The sequence below is a fragment of the Peromyscus maniculatus genome, chromosome 21, assembly GCF_049852395.1.
Source record: "Peromyscus maniculatus bairdii isolate BWxNUB_F1_BW_parent chromosome 21, HU_Pman_BW_mat_3.1, whole genome shotgun sequence".
In the NCBI taxonomy this organism is placed as follows: Eukaryota; Metazoa; Chordata; class Mammalia; order Rodentia; family Cricetidae; genus Peromyscus; species Peromyscus maniculatus.
Genome location: NC_134872.1, coordinates 27,709,306 through 27,733,996, shown reverse-complemented (window position 1 = coordinate 27,733,996; position 24,691 = coordinate 27,709,306). Strand labels below are relative to the sequence as shown.

Genomic DNA, 24,691 nt, shown 5'->3' with positions numbered 1-24,691 from the left:
TAGGGTTAACTTTTAACCCCTTGCCCCTTTATAGCCAACAACGGCCTGGACCAAAGTTAACTTGTAACAGTTGTTTCTACGTGACTCCTAGCATGCACCCCGTGCCTGATACTATAAAAGGGGGGGCAGTAACCACCTCCATGGCCACAGCCCCAGAATTCCAACATTGGCTCTCAGCTAGCTGATAAGCTTTTGTACCCTGCCGTGTTTTTAATTTTAATTATTTTTATTTTTCTGGAATAAAGTTTGCTTCTGGTTTAATAGGCTTGGGTGGTCTGTCCCCCATTACTGCGTGACCCCGGACCCAACAAAGCAGGGCCACGAGTGACTGACTGGCTATTGTGACTGGATGCCAGATACTCCAAGATCCCAAGAGGGACTTTTCACTGCTCCTGCTGACCCCAGAAGAACTGGGCCAGCTTCTGGTTCCATGGCCACCAAGGAGACCGTCAGGGATGTGGCCCCACTGTGGCACATCTGGGACCGAAACAGGAAAAACAGGATGTTGTTTCCACCTCATGAGTCACTGCACAAAGTCACAAGGCCTGGAAGGACCAAGGGTGGGTGGGGTGGGCCTGCCTGCTATTGCAAGTGCTCCTGTCCTTTTTTTTTTTTTCTTTTTCAAGACTCTTTTTCTCTGTGTAGCCCTGGCTGTCCTGGAACTCACTCTGTAGATCAGGCTGGCCTTGAACTCAGAGATCTGCATGCCCCTGCTTTTAATCTCTGCTGAGATCAAAGGCGTGTGCCACCACCACCCGGCACTCATCTTTCTTAACTTCTTCTGATACCCTTCCTCTCCTTTCTCTGGGCACTTGTCAAGAACTCTACTCTGTCGTCAGGGGCTGGCAGTGCTGAGGGAACACCCAAGTCAGCGCTTAGCCACGAGAGCAGGAGACAGACACCGGCCAGGTGGGGCAGGGCCCCCACAATTCTCACTCTGAGAATGTCCTTGCTGGAGGCCGGGAACGCCAGGAGAGGTTCTGGCTCCCCCGTCCCTTGTTATTTCTTAGCCTTGCCTGGAAGCTAGGCTTGAAGATTTCCCTGAAGCGAAGAAGAGATACCTAACACCTCATGGATGAGCCAACTGGACGGACCATCTCATCCCACCCCTCATGCTCACTGAACTTTCTGCCTGAAGTCCTCCCCAGGTCCCACACTAGCAACTTCATGGTACCGGATTTTCTAAGACCCTTCCTGCTATACGGGAGCTTTTCCTCTGTGGTGTGTGACTTTCATCCTTTCATCTTTTTAGCAACTCAAGAACCCAAAAGCCGCCGGCTTGGATAGCCCTAAGGCTGGCCCTGGACCTTTCTGCAGCCTCTTCCTGCCCCACCCCCACCCAAGCTCACTGAGAGCTCAGAAAGGCTATGTTGTACTCAAGGATACCTCCGAATTTTCCCTTATTACTTGTACCCACAAAGAGTGTATGTCTGAAGTCCAGAGACATCCGCAGGTAGCCCTAGGGGCCGGGAGGTGAGGCTGAGTTCTTTCTTCTCTCTCAAACTATGCCCGTGGTCTTACAGCAGTGGTTTCAACCTGTAGGTTGAGACCCTTTTGGGGGTCGAACAGCCCTTTCATGGGGGTCACCTAAGACCATCAAAAAAAAAAAACACAGATATTTATATTATGGTTCGTAATAGTAGCAAAATTGCAGTTAAGAAGTAGCAATGAAAACAAATTTTATGGTTGGTGCTGGCCGCCACAACACAAAGAACTACATTAAAGGGTCACAGCATGAGGAAGGCTGAGAACCACTGTTTTAGAGGAATACTGTTTCTTTGACACTCCCTCCATGGGGAAATGGGGTCTCTGTCTCCTTGAAATGGAAGAGGCTTTGTGATGACAGCCTTGACCAGCTGAGTGTGACAAAAGTGACACTGTGTGGCTTGTCCCTGGCTTTCATGGAACATTTGCTCTTCAGCCACAATGGGAACACTCTCTGACCCCATGTGAGCGAGCCAATGAGGAGAGACAGACAGGGAGGCGGGAAAGGATGAGCATCTCGAGCCCCTGTGCTGTCTGACTGCATCAGCATGTTCCAGTGTAGCCTGGCTGACTCCAGAACCCCAGATAGTAAAAGAAACTAATTAACTGTTACTGTTACAAGCCCCTAACTATGCTTTGGGATCCACTACACAACTGTGCCCTATACCATGATGTGTTTTTGAAAGACTGCTCTATACACAGGCTTAGAAAGCACACAGGGTGCATTCTGCTCTTTCCTCCTGTGCCCAGAGCAGACATTACTAATCACTCCCAGCACCCTTGCTGAGGCCAGATCTGCCTTAGAATGCTTTTCAGCAGGAGATTCAAGAACTGAAGGACCAGAGCTGAATAAATTTGTCACCATAGGATCTGACGTTTCTGAAACATGCTCAAGGGATGCCCAGAATTTTGGACCACAGAAAGGCCATGATTACTGACTAGAGGCAGCTTCAGGAAAATGCAAATGAGGTGCTAGCACTGTTGCCATTGTCAGGTCAAATTGAGACAGGAAGGGACAGTCTATGAGATGCCACTGTGAGTGGGGGACACATTGAATGGTAGCCTCAACATATACAGTAGATAGGACAGTGGGAGCTGTCAGCATCTGGCTGCTCTGGGAGCATGTGGAAGAAGAGCTTCCTCAGGCCATGGCCTACAACACGGCGACACTGTGTCCTGCCTGCAAGGGCCTGTGGCCCTACAGGTCTCTCAAAGGGAGATGCCTCTTACCTGGTGTCACTGTACGCGACTGTAAATGAACACCGACCCCTAAGTGGAGTCCCTGGCACCTGCTCCAGTCTGCAAACTGCACGGCAAGGCTGAACTGCCTGCCTCCAGTTTGAGGGGGACCACCACTGGAGATGAAAACTCCTACTGTGGAATAGAGGGGAATGAAGGAGGCAGGGGGTCAAGGTCAGGGGAGAGGGGACAGTGACTGACCTACCTGTTGACGAGCAGGAAGTTGGCCGCGAGGCAGAGCAGGGAGGGAACAGTGGAGGCAACCGCCAGGTAGCTCTCAAAGTAGTTCTGGAAACACACAAGGGAGAGAGTTGCTTGTCACTGGGGGTACTGAGGGCTTGGGGGAGGGTGGCTTTCACCGTCCCCAGATAGCCAGGAGCCATGGCTAAATCCGCCCCCATCCATGTGGTCCCGACCCTGAATCTCCAATCTGACACTCACTCAGTCATTCAACCAATGGCAGTCAGTGACAGCTGTGCTTCCTTAACTGTGCTAAGTGCTGAGGTCACAGGGAAGCCTTTGACATTGTCCTCGTCTCCTGGGAGGCCCACACTTCCTTTGCTCCACTTGCCCCATCCACAGACTGGATCAGGGGAGTGAGGCTCAGTAGGCAGCTAAAAAGGAAAGCCCCGCCCTCTTAATCCGGTTGGCCCTTTGACAGGATGCAGTAACCGGCCTCTCAGACCATTTAGACAACCCCAGACCTGGGAGAGTCAGCTTTCCCAAGGCCACTGCAGAAAGCCAGGAGGGTGAGTACCTCCGGAATTAGCCAGGAAAAAGGACAATCCTCACAAGGAGGTGGAGACTGTTCACGGAGAGCAGGATGAGGGACTTGCCCAGCCACTGCGAGATGGGACTCAGGGCTACAGACCGGCCTAGTAAAAACTGGATGCATCTCTCAAAATCCCAAAAGCTGCCCACTCGTTAGGAGAGACTTGATCGTGTGGGTATTATCTCTGGGCATGCACATCTTTAAAAATAACCACAGCAAGCTGTGTGTGTGTGTCGGGGGGGGGGGGGGGGGAGGGGCTCAGTGGCCCTCAAAGAGATGGCCCTGGCTTCCACCCCCAGCACTACTGGAAGGGGGTATGAAGGAAGAGAGGGAAGCAAGAAAGGAGGGAAAGAGGCAGAAGAAAGGAAGGAAAGAGGGAGAGAGGAACAGAGGGAGAAAGGGAGGAAGAATGGGAAGTAAGAAAGGAGGCAGAAAGGGAGGGAGGGAAGGACGGAGGAAAGTCAGCCAAGGACTGACTATCTTGCTTTGGTCATGAACCCCAGATGAGCTTTGAGCTGCAGGAAGGGCTTACGTACATTAAGCATTCGCTGTGTTACAAACAGGGCGGGGGGGGGGGGGGGGGATTTAAATGGATTACACCGTTTAACTCTAAGCAAACAAAAAGAAGCATCCGACTTTTCCTATTCCGCTCTGGAGTGCTTAGGAAATGCAACGCACAACTGACGAAACAGATCGGGCAGGAGCCAAGTGCAAAGAACAGCGTGTGTAAAACCCTCATCTTGTCTACAGGAGGATGGAGGAATCCAAGATGTGCTTCTCGCCCCTCGGGAACGCAGCGCGTCCCACTGGGAGTAACGTAACAGGGGGAGTGTGAAGGCTTTTTCACAGCTCCAAACCCGGAGAGCTGTGAGAGTTTCCTGCTAAGTTGTTACAGTTGCTGCTGTTTGGCAAACCAAAAGAGAGATGGATTTCAAGGAGTTCCAGATAGAAAGTGGGCCCTGCCTTGGAGAAAGTGGAAACTGCCTGGGTGTGAGGTGAGGTCCCTGGGGCAGCGGGGCTGAGGTCAGGCAGGCCTGGACCGAGGGTCAGATTGCCCAGAACAAAGATGAAAGGGATAAATATCCTGGGTACCTCCCGGTCTGCGGCACAGACCCTCTGGGGTCCCTTTGAAGGCTGCAGAGGGCTTTGTGCTCTCTGGAAGGGGCACCCTGACTGTAAGGTGACAGCCTTGAAATTAAAATGATAATCGCAGCTCATCAGCCGTGAGCCTTAGAAATAGCCTTCTGCCGGTGAGGTGCCCCTTCATTGTCCTGCCCTGATGGGCTCAGCAGAGCCTGCCCGGGGCTGGGCAGTCAGTCAATTACCTCCTGACACACTGGCTGAGTCCACGTGAGGCCAGGCAGGCAGAAGAGGAAAAGGAGAGAGTGAGGGACACAGGCCAGATGAAGGCTAGTGGGAAGTAGAGACCCCCCCCCCACCCTTGACAAGCCCCCTCCATCCCTTGGTCAACCCTGGAAGTGTGGCCACATGAGGTGGAGAACCTGTTTCACGTTTTCCAAGCATGTTCAGGGTCCCTGGGTATGTTAGGGACGGGGATTTTCCGGGTAACTAACTGAATGTTCTGGCTTGCTGGTAGCCAAGCTGAAGGCTGTGCCTTTTAAGGTTGGAAAAGCTTTTCAACACCGGGACAACTGCATTGTCAAGTTTCAAAGCTGGGACAAATAGCTGAAAGTGCCTATTAGCATATCAAAGCGGACCCGACCTCCAGGTTCTCCCAGCATCCCTCAGTCCCTACCTGTTACAGGGTATGGCTGGCATACCCCATCCACTACCCTGAACTCTCCAGTCCAGGGGCTGGGCCACCCTTCCCCCAGAGGCTCTTCCCTACATGATCCAGACATTTGGGTTACCCACCTCTTTCGTACCTTTGATCTCCTGGCAGTTGCACCTGGTTCCCCTCTCTCCCCTCCCCCATCCATTCTCCCGACATGGTCCAGCTCAGCCTGGTCATATCCACTCTGGACTCCCAGATGTCTCTGCCTCTGACTATGCTCTCCTACATATCTGTAATAAACTTTCTCCTCTACCATACCTAGGAGCAGTCATGTCCTCTCGTTTCCTTTTTATTTCGAGTTTTCATTCATGCACGCGACTCCGAGTCCCTCGCTGTTGACTAAGCCCATTTCTCCACTTTATGAAGAACAAGCCAGCGGGGAGAATGGACTTGGACTGGGCCATCACTGCATGAGCAGGGACTGGAGCTGCAGATGGTGATGTGAGGTAGATGTGGCACCGCCCATGCATCTTGATTCAAAGATACAGTGGTTTCACTGTGGGGTGTGTGTGTGTGTGTGTGTGTGTGTGTGTGTGTGTGTGTGTGTGTGTGACATTAGCAAATGAATCTTGGGCTTCATACCTGCTAGGCAAGCACTCTTACCAGTGAGCTACAGCCCTAGCCCTTTTTATTTTGAAACACAAGTCTCAACAAGTTGCCCGGGATGTCTTTAAACTCACTCTACAGTCCAAGCAAGCCTTAAACTTTTGATCCTGTCTCAGCCTCCTAGGTAGCTGGGATCACAGGCCCAGCCTGGTGGCAGACACTTAAGATGACTCCATAACCTCCACCTGGGGCATCACACAAGCCTGCTGTGATCCAGTGATCAAGTGTGGACTTTTAACCAAGAGAAGTAAGTAAACGTGACAGGCATACATGACTGAGTGTCCATTAGTACGAGATGATGTCTTGCTAAGTTCTCCATCTCTTCAGCTAACTTTGAGGAGACAGGTGGCCTTCTGGGGAACCCCATACACCAAGAATCTGCAGGTGACCCCAATTCACTTAGGCTGGTCTCCTGCTAGAAGAGAAGCTGTTGGCTCTGCAGCTGCCAGGTACTAGGCTCTCTCACAAACCCAAGTGAGCCTGGACCTGATCCTCCAATGGCTGAGCCTCCTCAGAGAGACCCAGCCACAAAGGACCCTTGCTCATAGCCTCACAAAGACCCAAGCCACACACAGACCTCTGATGTACTTGCCCTCAAGGGAACAAAGGTATGCTTGCTGGGAACCCTGGTCTCTCCAGCCTCACCTTGCCATCTCTCTGTGGAAATACACTGTTCTCCTTAAATGGCACTTGATATACGTGCTACCCAGGCCCACCAGGCCTATGCATTGTCTACTATCCAGGGTGGGCCTTTTAGTTGTGCAAGAGGCCCAGTATCTCTCCCAGAAGGGTGTTGGGAGTAAGGGGTTGAATCCATGCCCCAGAGTTAGCTCTGACCAATGAGAGGCAGGAAATGAAAAGAGTTATTATTCCCACCCTACCTGTGGTTCTGAGATGTGATACAGTCCCCCTGGCTTCTGGGGAGCCCGTCCATGTACCTGGGTGGTGGCTGTGTTTGCTGCTAAGCTGTGGCCAGCTCCAGTGTTCCCTGGGCCTGTCTGGCTCCCTTGCCCCTCACTGACTCCGAGCAGAATCCCTGCAAAAAGGCTGGCTATGTGATGAAGGCCAAGCTTTGCCCAAGCCCTGTGTGATTTTGGTGCTTTTTATACAGCTTCCTGAAGACCAGAAGGCCAGGTGGGAGGGGGGGGGGCTCATGGGACAGCAGGTAGAAGACGCTGACAAAGCGGAAGGGGAGGGACCTTCACAAGCGGGTTTTTCCACCTTGGCAGGCTGGGCCCCAGGCACTAGATCTGAACCGTGTGGACCACCCTAAGCCGTCGGTCATGGCTGGGCAGTCACTGTTCGTCCCATCAGCACCTTCTCTTTTCACTCATTCCTTTGCTGGTACCCGACCCCAGTGCACATGCAAATGAGCAGGAGTTCCTCAGTGCCCGACAGAAGCACACTGCCTTGGCCCAAGAGACACAGATGGTGAACACAGAAGGAGGGGTGACCAGGGGCTTCCAGTAGGACCTGTCTGGGTGTCCAGGGGACTGTGTCCACAGACATGGCAGAAGGGTGAGGTGGAGAGAGAGGGGGAATCAGCATGAGGTAATGTTTTACTTTGCTTTGTTCCCTTTGGGAGCCAACCTGAGAGGCCTTGCTGTCCTCATCGGGGCACACTGCCAGGATTCCAGACGGCCATGCTCTCGGGGTGCTAATGCCTGGTGGGGTGAGGTGGGGGTGGGGGGCATCAGTTCCACTCTGAGTGCCCAAGGCTGGCGTCTGAGCAGCTCTGAGGAAGCAAGAGGCAGAGCTCCACCCTGGGATGCCTGATCTGCTCACCCCATGCTCACCTCACCATCAGCTCCCCGGGTTGTCTGCATCCTACAGTCTTGGGCTCAGGAAAGGCTCAGTCTGTGGAGGCAGTGTCGCCAAGGGCTACCTCGGCACCTGCGGTGACTAGAGTGGGCAGAGGAAAGCCACCCAGAACATTTTGAACGGCACGGCTCCCACACACAGCCCTTTGTTCTTATTACAATCTGTCCGCGCAAGGCAGGCCTGGAACAGGCCCCCATCTTACGAATAAGAAGCCCGAGGCTGGAAAGAAGGTGATGCCTCAGTGGCTAAATCCCCATCGCTTAGTGAGGGCTACCCGGGCTATGATCAACACCATAACCAAAAGCAAGTTGGGGGACGCAAGGATTTAATTCATCTTTCGATGCTCAGGTCATACTCCATCACTGAGGGACATCAAGGGCAGGAACTCAGGGCAGGAACTGGCAGAGGCCATAGAAGACCACTGCTTACTGGTTCACTCCACCTTATGGCTGGCTCAGGCTTTCTTAGACCATCCAGGACCACCTACCCAGGACTGACACCGACCCCAGTGAGCTGGGCCCTCCCATACCAATCGCTAAGAAAAATGTCCCCACAGGCTTGCTTACATGCAACCTGATGGAGGCCGTTTCTCAACTGAGATTCCCCTTTCTCAGATACGTCTAGCTTATGTGGAGCTGACCAAAACAAACAAACAGACAGATCAAACAACAACAACAAAAACCAGAATGCAGCCCACGATGGGTCGGGAGCACATGTCTGCGATCCATCCTAAGGCTCAGGTGGGGAGATGGGCGATGGAACTCTCATGGGCCAGCTAGCCCGGCATATTCAGGGATGAACAATAAAGAGACGGTGAGTCAATCGAGGTGGAAGACCAGGAGGCTGACCACCAGACTGGCCACCCACCTTCACACTTAACCACGTGGGTAAATTCAGAGATGCTGGCGGCAATGGCGGGGCCTTCCCCCACAGGACCGGTGGGGACACTGCCATTTTACCCTGTAATCAGGTGCCTCCCCCACAGTTGCATAAGCCATTGTGGCCACAGTGTATCACCTGCCTCAGTGGCCGACACAAGCCTTCCAAGTAGGCTCTTGGGGCCTATGGGTGCAAGCCACGGTTATTCCTCCAGGCACTGTCATATTCTTCTGCCCAAGGCAGCAAATGTCGGGGTTTGTTTGATACCTCTCCTCTCTGTCTGCAGGGTGCCCAGGAGTGAGGGGATGCGAGAACTGTCCCACCCCCTTTTTTTTTTTTATTCCATGGGCCGATAGCTCTAAGCAGTGTTAAAAAGAAAAGTCTTCCCTCTATTGACCACGGGGGATGGATGGACACGGTCAGTGGTTAAGCCGAGATCACTTTAAAGAGGACAGATGGTACGGGCTGGGGTGTGGCTCAGTGACAGAGGGCCTGCCTGGCACATGCGAGAGAGACCCTGAGCTCCCTGCCCGGCGCCACAAAACAATGGCAAACCACAGGTGGCTTGGTGAGCAGCAGTGGGCAGATTTCCAAGCTGCTTCCTGACGGGTGTCAGCCTCCCAGTTCCAGGGAGGTGCGCCAGCACAGACCCCAGACTATGGGCAGAGCGCCTGGCCGAGGGTGCCTGGTACCAGCAGCCTCTCCAGGGCCTGTGAGTGTGAACAGGCCACCCCTGGCCAGGCAGGGGGTACGTTCTTCACTTGCAATAAGGAAAGCCGTTTACATCTGCTGTGCTCCAGTGTGAACCCTGGGAACCAGAGAACCGCTCTTCGAGTGAAATTTAAAAGCCTAGCCGAGCCAGCCGGCCAGATGTGAGGCCATTTTCCAGCAGAGAACTTCCTCTAGCCACCTCGCTGAGAGCGCCCCCCCCACTCCCACTCCCCCCACCCCACCCCCACCCCCCGTGCTAAGCGGCTCTTCTGGAAGAATCTAATTCTGGGCTCAGGGTCCAGGTAAAGAGGTTTCTCTGGGCAGGGAGGGCCCTGAAATGAGCCTGTTTATCTCTGGCAGGGCTTGGGTAAGCTTCCTCTCCTCGGAATGCCATTTGGACCCTTTGATATAAGTGGAGTGCATTAGTCACGAGCCGCAGTGGCCTCCGAAGTCTGAAGCTGCTGCCACTGAACAGTTCTGTGTGGCCCCCACCTCCCAGTCTGCGGTGGAGGAGGCAGCTGGGCTCCTGCAGGGTGAGAAAAGTGATTCCAACCCCCAGGGGTGGTAGCTCAGGGCAGCAGAGCATTACCTGGATCACAGGGCCATGAAATTAGCAGCAGTAAGCAGGCTGCAGGCAAGAATGATTGGCCACACAGACCCATGCCTTCAGCTCTATGGTTCCACGGGCCTGGGGTGTTAAGGATGTATCCTCATCCTGGTACAGTCCACTCTGGTCAGAACAAGAGGGAAGGCATCGGCTTCCTGTGCTCCCGGAGGTCCCACGGTAGGGGACATGGACCTGGGATATGGGGAAGTTTTAGGAGCCCAGGTCCCCAGAGGCTGGCTCCTCTGGGGTGGGGGGAGAGAGCAGGGGTACCAAGAGGAGAACAAAGCTGAAGTTGGGATCAGACAGAGGAGCCTCAGAACACTTTAGCCAGTCAGTCTGAGCCACCACAGGTCCCGAAGGATGGGGAACCCCCATCAGATGGTTCCCTCAGCCCTGGGTCCCTTGATCCCTTGGGCCATCTCCAGGCCGAGGTGCACTGAGAACAAATCTCGTTCTCCCAAGAGCAAGGCCTCCCCGGCCCTCTGTCCTCGTTCATACTTTCTAGTCCCTCCCAGAAGGTCAGCAGAGCTGCCCTTGTCTGCACAGAGTCAGGAGTTACTCCCTCTTCCATTGCCATCATGGGGGGTGGGGGGTCTCTCCTTCTCACCTCCCTGCCAGAAGGAAGCACCATCTCTCCCTCCCCCTGAAAAGGGGTGGGTGGGGTGGGGGTGGGGGCTCTTCCTTAGCCTGTGCTGACTGAATCATTGCACCAAGACTGCCTGACTCAGCTACACTTTCTCCTCCAGGGCTGGCTGGCTGGCTCTTCCTTCCCTGTGGGTCGAGAGCTTAAAAAAAAAAAAAAAAAAAAAGCACTTGACCTCACTGTTCCTCCCCCACCGGGTCCTTCCTTCCCTTTAGGACTCCTAGAAAGCCTTGGCTCCTCCCTCCCTGTGGAGAGCTCTGTCTGCCTTCCTCCTTGGCTGCCCTGGGAGACTGTTCCTGCATAGGGTCCCAGAGTCCCTACAGCCTGCAGCCCCAAGCCAGGTCTCCATCCTCATGTTTCTGGTATCACATGCCCCACCTTCCAGGGTGGGTCCAAGAGCTCTCCTCTGACCCGAGGGTAGTCTTGGATCTGGCCAGAGCGAAGGAAGGTGAGCCCCACACCCAAGGCATGGGGTACACACGGAAACAGAGGGTGTGCACATGGGGGTGGGGGACAGACCCAGGAATGCTGAGGGTCGGAGGCCCCCAGAGGCTGCAAGATGTTAGGAATGCTCTTTCCAGGAGCCCTGGCTCCCGGCTCCCAGTTTGATGTGCTGTTGAGTTATTGAGAAACACCTGCCTCATCTGTTGGCACCCACACATGCCTCTCAGCCCTGTACAACCTGATCGGTGCCCAGGCCTGTACCACCAACACAGGTGAGCCAGGAGCAGTCCCGGGACCAAGTGTGGTCCTCACCTTTCTGTAAACATGGGGATATGGTCCCTCCTGTCGTTCCTGCCTGAGATGGCAGCTTTACTGAGCATCCTAGGGCCCTGGAAGCCTTTGATCTCTGGCCCTCACGGGCCAGCCCAGTCTCATCTCATTTTGAGTATGTGCACACATGAATGGCATGTGTTCTTACGGGTGCGTGCACATATGTGTGTATTTGTGAATGTGGAGGTCAGAGGTCAACACCAAGTGTCCTCTTCAGTCTCTCCATTGTATGCATTGAGACAGGGTCTCCCACTGAACCCGAAGCTCATTGCTTACGCTAGACTGGCTAGCCAGCAAGCTCCAGGGACCTTCATCTTTCTCCCCATCCCCCCGCCCCTTGGTGCTGGAATTAAACCCACATACTGCTCATGTGCTGGGGATCTGAACTCAGGTCCTCAGGCTTGCATGGTAGATACTTTATTATCCCCTGGGCCATCTCTCCAGCCCTCCTCTCTTTACTCCTAAAGATGGCCATGAAGCCCCCAGTAACCAATAAGGAGGAAACACGGAATTCGAGACCAGCTCTCCCCAAACCAGGGTCCCCCTGCCTCAGGCTGAGGAGTAAAATGGCACTGTTCTTTCTGCCAATCTTATACCCCACCCTTCCAAGCCTTCCCTAGGCCCCAAGAGGACAAGCCAACATCTTCGCCGTTCCTCTTTCTATTCCTCCTACACCGGAACCAGCCAACCAAACAGCGGCTCTGGGGGCCCACAAAGGAAGGGCCAGAGAAAAAAAGAGCCTGAGAAACACACAGACACACACACACAGACACACACACACACACCAGTGATAGTCACTGTGAGTGTCCAAGTCTGCCTGCCTCTCTTTCTCTTAAGCCATGGAGACACAGAAAGGTGACCTTCTTAAAAAACCTCCCTAGCACCCATCTAGCCCATGCCTGCACAGGGCAGCTTCTATAGCCCCTAGGTGGGGCCCAAGCATCAGTTAGGGACAAGGGCCATGCCTGAGACAGAGCAGTCGAGGGGTACGCTGCCACTGGAGGGGCCTCTTCCCCAGCCTTGCCAGGTGCTTCCTCCCACACGGGCGCGTGCGCTTTCATTGTGGCAACAAACTTCTCTGAAGATTCATGTGGTGTCAAATCGACAGGTTATGACCGGATTCAGGTGTGCACACATACGGCACTCTCTCTCTTTCCCCCCCTCCTCTCTCTACCCCCCCCCCCCGCCACCCCGATACCAGTGACAGCCTAGTGGAAACCCAGCCCCCCCCCCACTGTCCCTGCAGAACTTTCTCAGCCAGGGCCTGCCCTTAAGAACACAACTTTGGGCTTGTGCAAGGCCTCTACTCCGCTTTGCTCCCAGCTTGCTCGCAATGATCAACCACATTAAAAAGACACCGACAGACAGACACCCAGGCTACCTTGTAGCATGCTGGGGGGAAGACTCTCTGGATGCTGAGGATAGATATGGAAAGAAATCAAATCGTAGAACCAAAGACAGAGGGAGAGATGGATGGGCCTGGCTGGCAGTGCAGGTGGAGGAGGGATAGCGCGCAGGAGGGGAGAAAGCAAAAAGGGGGTGAGAGTTGCGGGGGTGGCCAGAGAGGTGACTGACTGACAGGGCTTCAAGGGAAGTGGAAGAGCTAGCAGAATGGGGAGCCGTGGCAGGTGTTACATGCTGGGAACCGCACGCAGGCTGGACTGTGGTTGGCAACAGAGGGTAGACAAGGAACCTGAAAAAATGACTCATTTTTAGTTCGTGGTTCCACAAATGGCTTACAGCGGCCATCCACACGGGCCCAGTGATGCGGAGCTGGCAGGGAGAGAGGCAGCTGACCCTTATGCCTGACGGCCACCTACCCACACTCCATGGCAGATAGCCAGAGTCCCCTGCAGCCCACTGACGATGGCTATCTCTTTTTGAGGGGTGGGCAGGGCTCAGGCAGGTGCCTTAGTTCACTTTGGTGTGTGTGTAGGGGGGTGTGTGTTGGGATTATTTGGGATTTGACCTTTAAAAAGTTCATGACCAAACAGACTACCTCTCTTCCATCTGGAAAGAAATCCATGTCACATTAATATCTGCCTATCTCTAGGACACCAGTGTCCCTATACTGGGGACACTCTGGCAGGTCCGGTCCCCCTGGCAGCTGGCCACATCTGCACCTTGGGAGGCGAGTCTGCAGGACAGGGCTGGGAGCTGAGGACACACCAGGTGCCCTAACACGGATGTGGGCTGCGGCCCCCATCATCTGAGCAGCCACCAGCACGTTCCTTCAACCTCTACTCACCTCTGTGAGCAGAGGACACGTGTCCTCATGTCTCACAATGGCAGAAGGTTTCTCACATTACAGGCTACAGTCCACGACAGGCTAGGACCGAATGGGATGGGGCCAGGCCAGGGTTCCACCTTTATTCTATTTCCTTTGCGCTGCCAGCCTTTCATACCACCAGTGAGCTGTAGCATCTCCTGAGGCGCTCTCAGGAGACAGAAAGAGACAGACAGACAGACAGAACCACGCGCATGCCAGGAGACCAGAAGAGAGCGTTGTATTCCCTGAACTGGAGTTACAGATGACTGTGAGCCACCATGTGGGTGCTGGGAACTGAATTTGGGTCCTCTGCCAGAGAGAGCACTCAGTGTTCTCAACCTGTGAGCCATCTCTCTATCAGCTCCAACAGCGAGATTGTTAATTTAGGAAACACCCCCCAGCAAGCTATCTAGGTACCATCTCCACTCCCGAAAGTCTGCAAGGACATTGTCCCAGGGTCAAACCCAAGGGCAGAGGGTCAAATCCAAGGGCTTCCTGCCTGGTTCACACCATTGCCTGTTACATGCTACTCCTCACACCTGCATGCAGAGAGGGCTTTATCTCCTCAATTGCTTGATTCACATTTTACCGGGAACTGAACCTAGGACCTCCCATACACGCTAGGCAAATAGTCTACCACTCAGTTCATTCCCCGGCTCTCTTTCTTTCTTCTGAGGAACTGGGATGACATACAGGCCTACACCACCAAGCTAGGCTGAAGGAGTCGTTGCATGTTTACACAGAGATACCACTTCCTGGAAGTACAGCTTTCTTGCAGACGTTGGCTTTCCCAGGCGCATCAAATATTATGGTCCAAAAGAAGTGGAAACATTAAAAAATGCAGACACAGGGGGCCCAGGAGTTAACACGGATGACACACAGGATGCTCGGCTTAGTCCCAGCTGTCATGCATGTGTTACTGGGTGAGAATTCCTTGCCTCCGTTCAGCCATGGTGATGATGTCCCCTGCAGCGACGGCCAGGAGATTATGCCTACGAAGGCTCTGCCTGGCACAGGATGCCCGCTAAACATTACAGAACTAATGGTCAACTTGGTGCCCCTAGCCAAAGGCTCAGTAAAGACCGTTGCTGTGGCCCGGCTTCAGTGAAGGCCTCAGAACACATGCGGTAAAAACGCCAGCCTTCCTCCCTCGTGGTTTCCGAGCACTGTGTGCATACCACTGGTACAGAGACCTAGGCCCACAGAGCATGTCTTATCCTTGTCACACAGCAGGTGGGGGGGATGTGACTGGCTCTCCCAGCTGCCCGATGGCCCCAGGAGGCAGCGCTGGCCCTGCCCTCTCCCAGGTATACAGAATTCATGACATAAATGACCCCAAACTCTTCCCACTTCTTCGAAAAGCCTAGGTAGGTTCCTGGGCCAGTCCAGGCCTTGCGGATGTTCATAGTAGGTCGGGGTGTGTGTGTTTGTGTGTGTGTGTGTATGTGTGTGTATGTGTGTGTGGCACACATGCCTTTCCTTTTCAAGGTTTCCTATCATCTTGCTTTGTACCCCCCTCAGATGACTCCTATCTCGAGATAGTCCCCACTGTTGCTGTCCTTAAGCCCTGGAGACAGGAAGAGGATTATTCAGCCTTTTTCCTAGCCACACTCACTAGGCTCCCCAGTCCCCCTCATGGTGAGCCTCTCCCAGAGACAGGGCAAAGAGACCCAATGCCATCCCTGGCTGACGTGCAGCTTGGAGACAACACAAATACACTCAAGAATCAACCATGCTCGATACCAAGCCTCCCCAGCCAGTCCCCAGCCCCCTTGCTCTGTAAGGGTCCTGTCAGCCCCCACGCCCACCCCACCCTGCACCCCGGCTCTCTGCTACAGGAGAGGTCATTCCTTGGACTTCCTGGTACGGTTGCTCTAATTCTCCAAACAGGAAACAGGCTTCCCACTGCCAGGTTTGGCAACTTGGCTTGCACTGGAGGAAGTTCTTTGAGATGGCTTCCCGGAGTCTCTGCTGCTCTAGCCACAGCCCACTTAATGACAGCTGCTTTTCACCCCGTTGGACTGGACCATTTCCCTTTGATCTTGGTTCTTCCCTAGCTGTGCGTAAGCCTCGTCCACAAAGCTGGGCATGCGTGTGCCCAAGTGAGTCAGAACTGGGTGGCCGGGTAGTTTGTAGCAGCTCCCTGGTGACTCCACCGTGGTGGGGGGGGGGGACGGGACAGTGACAAGTCAGGGCATGGTTATTGCAGGGACTCGGCCGGTCTCTGGCTTGATCGAAATCCCAGTTGCTAGCAAATGACCTTGGACTGGTTGACCTCAAACCTGGGAGCCTCAGTTACCCCATCTGGAAACTGGAGACAAAACACTAACCAGAATGGCGTGTGGGTGGTGGATGGTAAGTCACAGCGTGGGTGGGTGCAAGCGGCATGGTAGGGACTCGGTAACGGTCAGCAGATCATCCTCCAACAAGCCCTGTGATAACCCATCCTCCATTTCCTCTTTTAGAAGCCAGTTCATCCCGGTTCCTTTTAACCCTTCCCCTCTGGAGTCGGGTGCCTGCCCTTAATTATATGGGGGAGCTCCCATATTGTGCTATTCTGCGCCTAGGCAGTTGGGACAGGACTAGTAGGCTGTAAATACTGGAATGGGACTCCCTAGGTTCCCCCATCGGCTGAGCCAGGCAAACTTGGCCTTCCTTCCCTAGGGAAAAACCTCATTTAACATCTGTGCCAATCCATCTGAAAGGTGGGCCACGGTGACCCCAGATCTGTTTTCCTACAGCATAAGCCCTCCCTTAAATCAGGGTATAACTTTCCTCCTTAACCACATGATAACTAACGCCACACATCCTTGTGACACATTACCATGTGCCAGGCACCTGCCAGATGCTTACCCGTGTACGTCCTGAGGGTTGACAGTGCAGTGGGAAGGCAATCCTCCCAGTTCACTAGATCCTACATCCCTTGCTGTATAGCAAAACTGGGCCATAGTCACCAAAGCTTGGCTCAACACCCTGGGTTTCATGGTGAGGCCCGGACGGGGAAACATTGGTGCTCTAAGGACACAGATGTGAACCTGTGGCCTAGGGGGAGCCTGAGGGTTCTCAGGGAAGCATCCACGGACTTGAAAACACACACACACACACACACACACACACACACACACACACACACACACACACAGCCTCAGACACAGAGGTGGGGATGTTGATAAAGGACCCTGATAGCCTGGGACCAGGGGTGGAGACCAAGGTCGGAGCTCCAGGTCCCTGGGCTTCACAGGAGAAGAAGGCAGCCTGGCCACACACCCGCAACAGCCTCCTACACCCCACTCTCAGAGCGTGTCCAGTTTTGTGATCGTCTACCTATCCAATCCCCCAATGCATTTCTCTCCAGCCCCGCCTTACTGTGTGACCTTGGGCAGGTCGCTTAACCTGTCAGAGCTTCTGGGATAGAAGAGAAAGCCTGTGTCACCCCTGCTCGCCCGGCGGGGACGAGGAAACCCGAGCCCTCGAGGCTCCCCCTGAGCTATCCTTTCACGTCAGTTTGTCTACTTTTGTGCTGATGGTTTTCGGTCCAGGGCGGCTGCCCTTCCTCCCCGGGCCCCCCCCCCCCCCGACTCCCCCACCCCACGGGCTACAGCTGAGGTTCTTATCGCAGAGAACAAAGAGGAGAGGGGCTGGGAAGGCAGAACGCTTTCTAAACCGTCTCCAGACCTGCTGTAGGCAATAGGAAATGAGCCCGGGGACGGGAGATGGCCCCCCGAGGGTGACACAGTAGGGAGGGCTGTCAACGTTCCTGTTGGGCCAACGTCCTCCACCTTAGCAACACGCTGGAGGAAAGGGGTGTACGGGAACAAGCTGTCTCCCCGACTCCCGGTGGCCCTCAGGACGCAAGGCAGACTGGGGCTGTCGGCAAGATGGGGAGAGAGCAGGAGGGAAGATGGGTGGCAAGGGGTGGTACACGAACGAGGAGGCGAAGAAAAACAGCCCCTGTCAAAGGCAGAAAGGCCCCAGCACGCTCGCTTCCCCCAGCCTGGCCCATGAATCGACGGGGTGACAGGTCTCTCATCTCTGATGCCAAGAGCCAGGAGCTGCGGGCAGCGGGCAGGTAACTATGCCTGCACCTGCCAGTGCTCGAGCGCGGCAATAAAGCATCCAAGCGGGACCTGGAACGCTAAGTGCCTGCAGCTGGGAAGGATTGGGAGCCCCGCGTCCCCTCGCTGGCAGACAGGCCCGAGGATGGCCCGAGCAGGGGAGGGACAGGTGCACACGCAGCCTAGCCCTGCCCCTGAGGAGACAGACAGATGGACAGGCAGGCAGAGAGGTTCTGGAGGAAGGCCAGTGGGCTGTTTCGGTCAGTGAGGCCGGCAGAGAGCTGGCTGGCTCGTGTCACGAGGTCCATAAAAGAATGAGGCCAGTTCCGCATGGCGCGAGATGCTGTTTACACAACACCTGGGACACTGGTGCCAGACCTTATCCCGTGGCGTGGAATAATGGGCCTCCTTGCCACAGCTTCCCTAGGAGGGTGGTATAACCAGTCTATCCATAAGGAACAGAGAGTGTGCAGGGTCCAGAGCCAAGAGAGGCCACGTCCTGGGGGAGCTTTCCTGAAGTCCACCATTCCATCAGCCACCTGTGTGAATGTGTAGGCCCTGACTCCAGGATCTGGGTGGAACAGGCCTGTAGTGGGTAGCCATTCCAACCTTGATCTGGAAGTTCCAACCCCCACTGAGGCTTCGGTAATGGTGACGCCTACAAGGCGGGGCCAAGAGAGGACCCGAAGACCCGAGATCCGGATGCACCGACTCTCTTGGTTTCTGGACCCTGGACGCTGGAGGTAGACCAAGGAGAGTTCTCCAGAGAACACCGCTGGACTGTGCTACGTCTTTCCCAGACCCTGCAACCTACCTATCCCTTCATTTGTAAGTTATGCCACTAAATAAACCTCCCTTTTAACTACGTGGAGTGGCCTTAATAATTTTACCAATATAGGCCTGTCACCAACAAGTTCTTAGGCTGCTCCTGGTCCCATGGTCCCATGTGGGGGCAGTAGGATTCTAAGCCACTGTAGTCTGTCCCTAAGGGCTCTTCGGGTGCATATATGCAGTGACAGCCTCTGCTCTAGACCCTGGAGCCACCTCTGAATCCACAGGCACGCAGAAATGGCCCCCTCCCATGCATGAGGACCATGTGGGTGGGGTGAGGGGTATGCAGCAGTCAGTGTCATGCGAAATCTTAGAAAAGGCCAGCGTCCCTTCTGAACCTTCAGCTAGATCCATCAGAATCCCCGGGCTGGGTGTCACGGGTAGTTCCGGAACTGGCTACCAGTGATCCAGGCATGTGTGAGCTGGAGCCCTGGAGTGATGCTCACAGATAACTCATTCATTGTGTGACTTCCAGCACACAAAACTGAGGCGTGTTCTGGAGGGCTGGCCAAGGACTCAGAGGGGCTTCCAAGGAAAGAGAAGTGAGCCACCTCTGGGGCCCCTGGAGGGGTCGGCTGGGATCTGCCAGCACATTGCTTCTGGTCCCCGAGGGCCCCATGGAGGAGGGGCACACGGCTGAGCGGTGTCAGCCTCCTGGGTTGACATGCCTAAGAGCTAGCCCTGTGCCCACCAGTACTGCAGGTAAAAAGAGCCAAGCTTTCCAGGTCCCAAGCCACTGCGGAACGACTCCTGACGGACTCCGATACCAGGTGCAGTCAGGCTCCTCTGAACCCTCCTTCTCCCTTACTAGGCATTGACCTTGGACCCGGTACCCAGTACTGGTGCAGCCTTCCTGAGGGGATAATATAGTCACTGCCATCATGGAGGGAACGTTGTTGTGGTGACCTCCAGACAATCTGGATCCTCACGGCAGAAAAATAGGACAACGGACTCTGAAAGCTAATGCCTCCTTCCTGGGGCAGTTCACCTGCTCACCCTTCAAGTCCCTTTGCTCCAGGCCACAGTGACTTGAGTGTTCCCAAGACTTCACCCCCACCCCCCAGGACATAGGTGGCATGTGGTCTGAGTCCCCCACACTTTCCTATACAGAAATACATTCCTCACCAGGAGGGATGAAGAGGATGGACACTGGTTCCAGCTAGGATGTGTAGAGGGCATTATGGTTGGTCATGGGATGGAGGCCTCACAGCTGCATCCTGGTGGCTTTATGGGAAGAGGGAGAGGGGGCCAGGCTCACATACACAGATGTTCATCTCTCCTCATCACAAGATGCCTTGTGCCACCTGAAGAGGCCACTAACAAAAAAACCGCTACCACCAGACACAGCCTCTCAACCGAGGGCCATAACCAAGAGCCAAGGCGATCTTCCTTTCTTCAGAATGGTTACCGCTCACCTGGCTTGTGGTACTTTGCTCCCAGCCATGGTAAACAGACTGGTACACACTGTCTCTCTTAGCTACAGGGCCTCTAGTTTACAACAGTGTTATAAAACTATGATATAAGACTGTGCTTAATGCCTATATTTGACAACTCTCTCTCTCTCTCTCTCTCTCTCTCTCTCTCTCTCTCTCTCTCTCTCTCTCTCTCTCTCTCTGTGTGTGTGTGTGTGTGTGTGTGCAGGGCATGTTAACAGGTGTGAAGCCTTGGTTTTAAGCTCTAGGACACACACAAAGACTACATTTTCCAGCCTTCTCTGTAGCTGATGGAGTCGCGTGATTGAGTTTGGACCTATATAATGTAAAGAGGAGGCAGGTACAACTTCTTATAAGCAACAGGCATTCCCTCCTTTCTCTCTTCCTACAGATGCTGTAATGGCTGGAGCTTCAACAGCCATCTTGGACTATGAGGTGACCTTGGATGGGTCACCTACATGTGGCGAAGCAAGCTACCTGCCCAAAGTTGATTGTGACAGAAAAATGACCTTCCCTCATTTTAGCTACTGCTGGTTGGAATTTTCTGTACCTCACAGCTGACTTAACATACCTTCAATTTTTTTTTTGAGCTGAGGATTGAACCCAGGACCTTGTGCTTGCTAGGCAAGCGCTCTACTGCTGAGCTAAATCCCCAACCCTGAGACTCTGTATTCTAACATGCACCACTACACACTGTATAGAACCATCATATCCATCCTTCTCCCACAGACAATGGCAGACAGTCTGAAGTACGGGTTGGGTCTGCCCAGCTCCATCCCTTCAGCCTCAGGAGGCAGAGACGAGGCCTGGGTACCACACAATGCAGGGCCTAGGGTCCAGTGGATTCTTCCTGCTGTGCCCACACAGCCTCTGCATCAACACCCATATTCTCAGCCTATAAAGGACCTCGCTCCAGAACCCCTAAGGACGATCTGGCCCCAGATTTCCTGCTCCCCTTGTGAGCCCTTACCAGGATGTCTGTGTCCTCAGAGTCCATCCCTGAGGCCAGGCTGGAGCAGTTGCGGAGTTTGAAGGCCCAGTACTCCTTGGCAGTGACAAAGAAGTTCCAGGGGAGTAGGCCCCCAATTCCCAGGCTGAAGAAGATGATGTAGGCTCCATTGAAGCGGTCCTCTGGCCTCTGCAGGCCGGGGGCTGGGTAGTCTAGTAGTTTCCCAAGCAGGGCTTCCTGGTCAGCTTTGTGAGGGCTGCCCAAGGCTCTGTAGGTGGCATTTGAGCTATGGTATACATTGTCCTCGGAGGCAACGGCCACTGTGGGAGCAGAGAGAGACACAGACATGGCAGATGAGCAGGCATCAAGGCCGGGGACTGACTTATTCTAAACAACATCTCTAGCCTATGCCGGGTCTACCCTGTCCTTGAAGTCTGGCTGGAGAGATTCGGGCTTTAGGGTCAGGAAGAAAGTCAAATGTCATACTGGAAAAAGGACAGGCTGTCAGAACGGTAGTGACCTCAGAGGTCATCTCAGCTCTGCAAGGATAACACAGGCAATGCATATACCGCATGGGGCAAGTGGTGTGAACATCCTTGCAGGTACAGATTGAGGCAAGCAGTGCAGAAGGGCAAGCCTGGGCTAAGGGCCTTCACCTGGGAATCAGAACCCTTGATGGGCAAAGAACGAGCTCCCCAGCTCTTCTGCTTTACACAAAAAGTGTGAGTAAGGGGAAACACACACACACACACACACACACACACACTTTTGTGCATGTGCTCAACATACCTTGGAAGATACACAGGGGTCTTCCAACAGTGGGTGTCTTTGGAGGGAGACTGGGACAGGGAGGAAGCTTCACTGTTAATCCTTATTTTTGTGCCTTTTGAATTTGAGCAGTGTGAATTAGCTGTTCAGTCATTGAATTGGGCCAGGAATAGTGGCGCGCGCACACACACACACACACACACACACACACACACACACACACACACCTAAAACTCAGTAGAATTCTGGAAGTAGAAGCAGAAGGATCAGGATTCAAGGCCAGCCTCTCCTACATAGAGAGTTCAAGAGCTAGCCTGGACTAAGTGAGACCCTACCTCACAAAGAAACAACTGCAGTACTTCAGAATGCCACGGTTACACCCAACATGTGAGCCATGACAGCCGGCTGTTAGGTACTATCCACAGATAAGAAGTCTGAGGTTCAGAAAGACCAAGCCACTTGTCACATGCCAGGTCACAGTGGCATGAAATGATACAGCCAGGCAGTCTGCGTGCCCCCTGGGGGTTCCCAAGCCCCAACCCTAGGGATGGTCTAGGAATGTGACTCTGCTGGTTCCAAGTCCCTGCAGACCTCCCTCCTGAAGGCATCCTGCAGCAAGAAGCTATGAGCAGAGAAGGCCCAAGGGGACCTCCATCAACACTGCTGCATGAATGGACGCTGCGTGGCCCTGACATCACCCCAGACTACTGCAGCTGTGCCCTGGAGCAGGGAGGCTGGAGGTTCTACAGTGTCCTGTCAGGATGAGCAGGGTCCCTCTGTAGCTTTGACTCACATGGAGACCAAAGAAGACCATCTAACCAGACAGTGTATGCACGGAGGTACACACACACACACACACACACACACACACACACACACACACTTAAAATTATTGTTTAAATAAATGTAAACAGGGGCTGGAGAGATGTCTCATCAGTCAAGAGCACTCGCTGTTCTTTCAAAGGACCTGAGTTCAGATCCCAGCACCCAAGGCAGGTAGGTGTTCAACTACTTATAACTCCATTGAATCTCTAGGGGAGTCAACGCCTCCTCGTAGCTTTTGTGGGCACCTGAAAGAACTTTCACAAACCCACAGAAAGACACCCGTATGTATATACACTTAATTTCTTTTTAAATGTAAAAGATAACCATGAACCACAGAGACCACCAGAGAACCTGCGAGGAGCCATTCCCAAAAGTTTAGGCTAGGAGGGTGGTGGGTGCGGGGTGGGGTGGGGGTGGGGCAGCGCGGGTGACCCAGATCCACACAGGGCTGGAGGCCCTTCTAAGCTGCGGTGTCTGTTCATCAAGGACCATTCAGCCTTGACCAAGCATCTGAAGTTGTCAGGGATCCTCTCTAACCGGGTCACCGGCGGTGCAGCAGACTGAGCAAAGCCTTATTACTCTTTATAAAAGGGTAGCTGTGGCTTCGCATGAACAGAGAAAGACAAAGAAAAGGAGAGGAGGCCACGAGCTTCCCCAGGCCAGGCTGCCCCCTGCTCCTGCCTGGAGTCCTGGGGGTAAGGACTAATCAGAGCTGGAAAGGGTGGGCGTCTAGGGCCTGAGAAGAGCCTGGCCAGCCCGTGTGCGCGTGCTGCCTCGATGGCTCCTGGGGACACAGACTGGGGGCGAAGAGCTAGCCTGACAGCAGGCTGGGACTAGTTCTCGCAGCAGAGACAGCTGTGGCCCCCGATCTGGACCCGCAAAGCCTTCTGGATCCTTCAGGCTGACCTGTCCCCACACGCAGGATCAGAGAGTGAGGCGGGGAGGCCAGGTTCAGCCTCGGGAAGGGGGAGACCCAGCCAAACATGGGGGCCGCCGCGCCCGCACTTACTGTCGCTGTCGCGCTGCTACCTTCACCAGGTCCCAGGAGCCGGGCTACGGCGCCTAGGGATCAGCCAGGCCGGGCTCCGCCCTTGCCTTCCCCAGCCCCGCCCAGTTCTTCCGGGTTCCCTGGCCCCTCCCACCGGGCCCCGCCCCGCAGCGCGCCCCCGCCTGGCGCACGGCTGAAACTGCAGGCATCCGTTCGCCAAGTGCAGAAAGCGAAGCTCTGGGCCAGGACCCGCGCTGTTAGCATCCCGCCCCCATTCCCCGGGGGGGCGGGGGGAGGAATCTCCCCCGCCTCGTTCCCCGGGGAGCCCCACCACACTCTGATTCTCCCCCCAACACTTCCAGAGCAGGATGCAGCCCTAAGGATGAACTTGGCCTCCCAGCCTAGGTGGAAGGGGATTCAGAGCTTGAAGCTATTTGGTGACCGTGAGCCGAGGCCAGCTCGTGCACTCAGAGCGGGTGTGTGTGGAGGAGCGATCCAGACGCCAAAGAAGGGAAACTTTTGGGAGACTCCGAGATATAGGTCAGGAAAAGGGCTGAAGATGGAGCCGGAGCTCTGAAGAGCTGGGCCCGGGTAGGGGCTAAGGAGCAGACCTGCTTTGTTTTGTCTTCTTTTTAAGAAAGAAAAAAAAAAAGGAGCGGGGGCGGGGGGGGGGGGGGGGGCGAGGGAAACACCTAAGAGTGACAGAAGTCCGGGGCCTCTTTCTAGCTGGGTGACCCGGAGCAAGACTCCTCCTCCATCGCCCTGCAGGGGCCGTGGAGATGCCCACCTATATCACCCAGCCCAGCCCTCGGGAGGGGCTGGGGTTCGGGGCCCCCCCTCAGCTACATAGTGAGCATGTTGTCAGCCCAGGCTACTCGAGACACATGCACACCTACATACCTACATGCACACTCATACGCATGTACACACATGCATGTTCATGTACTCATATGTGCACATTGTACACACATGCACACCCACATATATACACATGCACACATGGGTGAGGCTCAGAAATGAGCAGATCTCAAAAACATGGCCTTAAGCTCAGGTTTAAATACATCCTCAAGTGCAAGAGGAAGGAGTGGGGACTGGAGCATGGCCCTGTGGGAGAGTGCAAGCTGGCATGCTCCAGACCACCGTAGGCACATCCCCTCCAGGGCGCAGGGTGGGCAAGGGTGCCTTAGGATCAGGAAAAGCCAGCGAACAGGAAGGCGGCCTGTGCAGTTCTCCTCATCTCC

The 24,691-nt window shown here is 54.5% G+C and overlaps 1 protein-coding gene across 1 annotated transcript in view; it reads right to left on the bottom strand.

The window, feature by feature from the left end:
- Slc29a3 (solute carrier family 29 member 3) overlaps positions 1 to 23,592 on the bottom strand; it is a 36,338-nt gene extending 12,746 nt beyond the window's left edge. The window contains exons 1-3 of the mRNA XM_006972695.4: positions 23,472 to 23,592; positions 20,891 to 21,189; positions 2,930 to 3,012 (exon numbers count right to left, since the gene is read on the bottom strand). Of these exons, the coding sequence (XP_006972757.1) occupies positions 2,930 to 3,012; positions 20,891 to 21,189; position 23,472 (383 nt within the window). The 5' untranslated portion in view covers positions 23,473 to 23,592. The remainder of the gene's footprint in view (positions 1 to 2,929; positions 3,013 to 20,890; positions 21,190 to 23,471) is intronic.
- Positions 23,593 to 24,691: the final 1,099 nt, after the last annotated feature.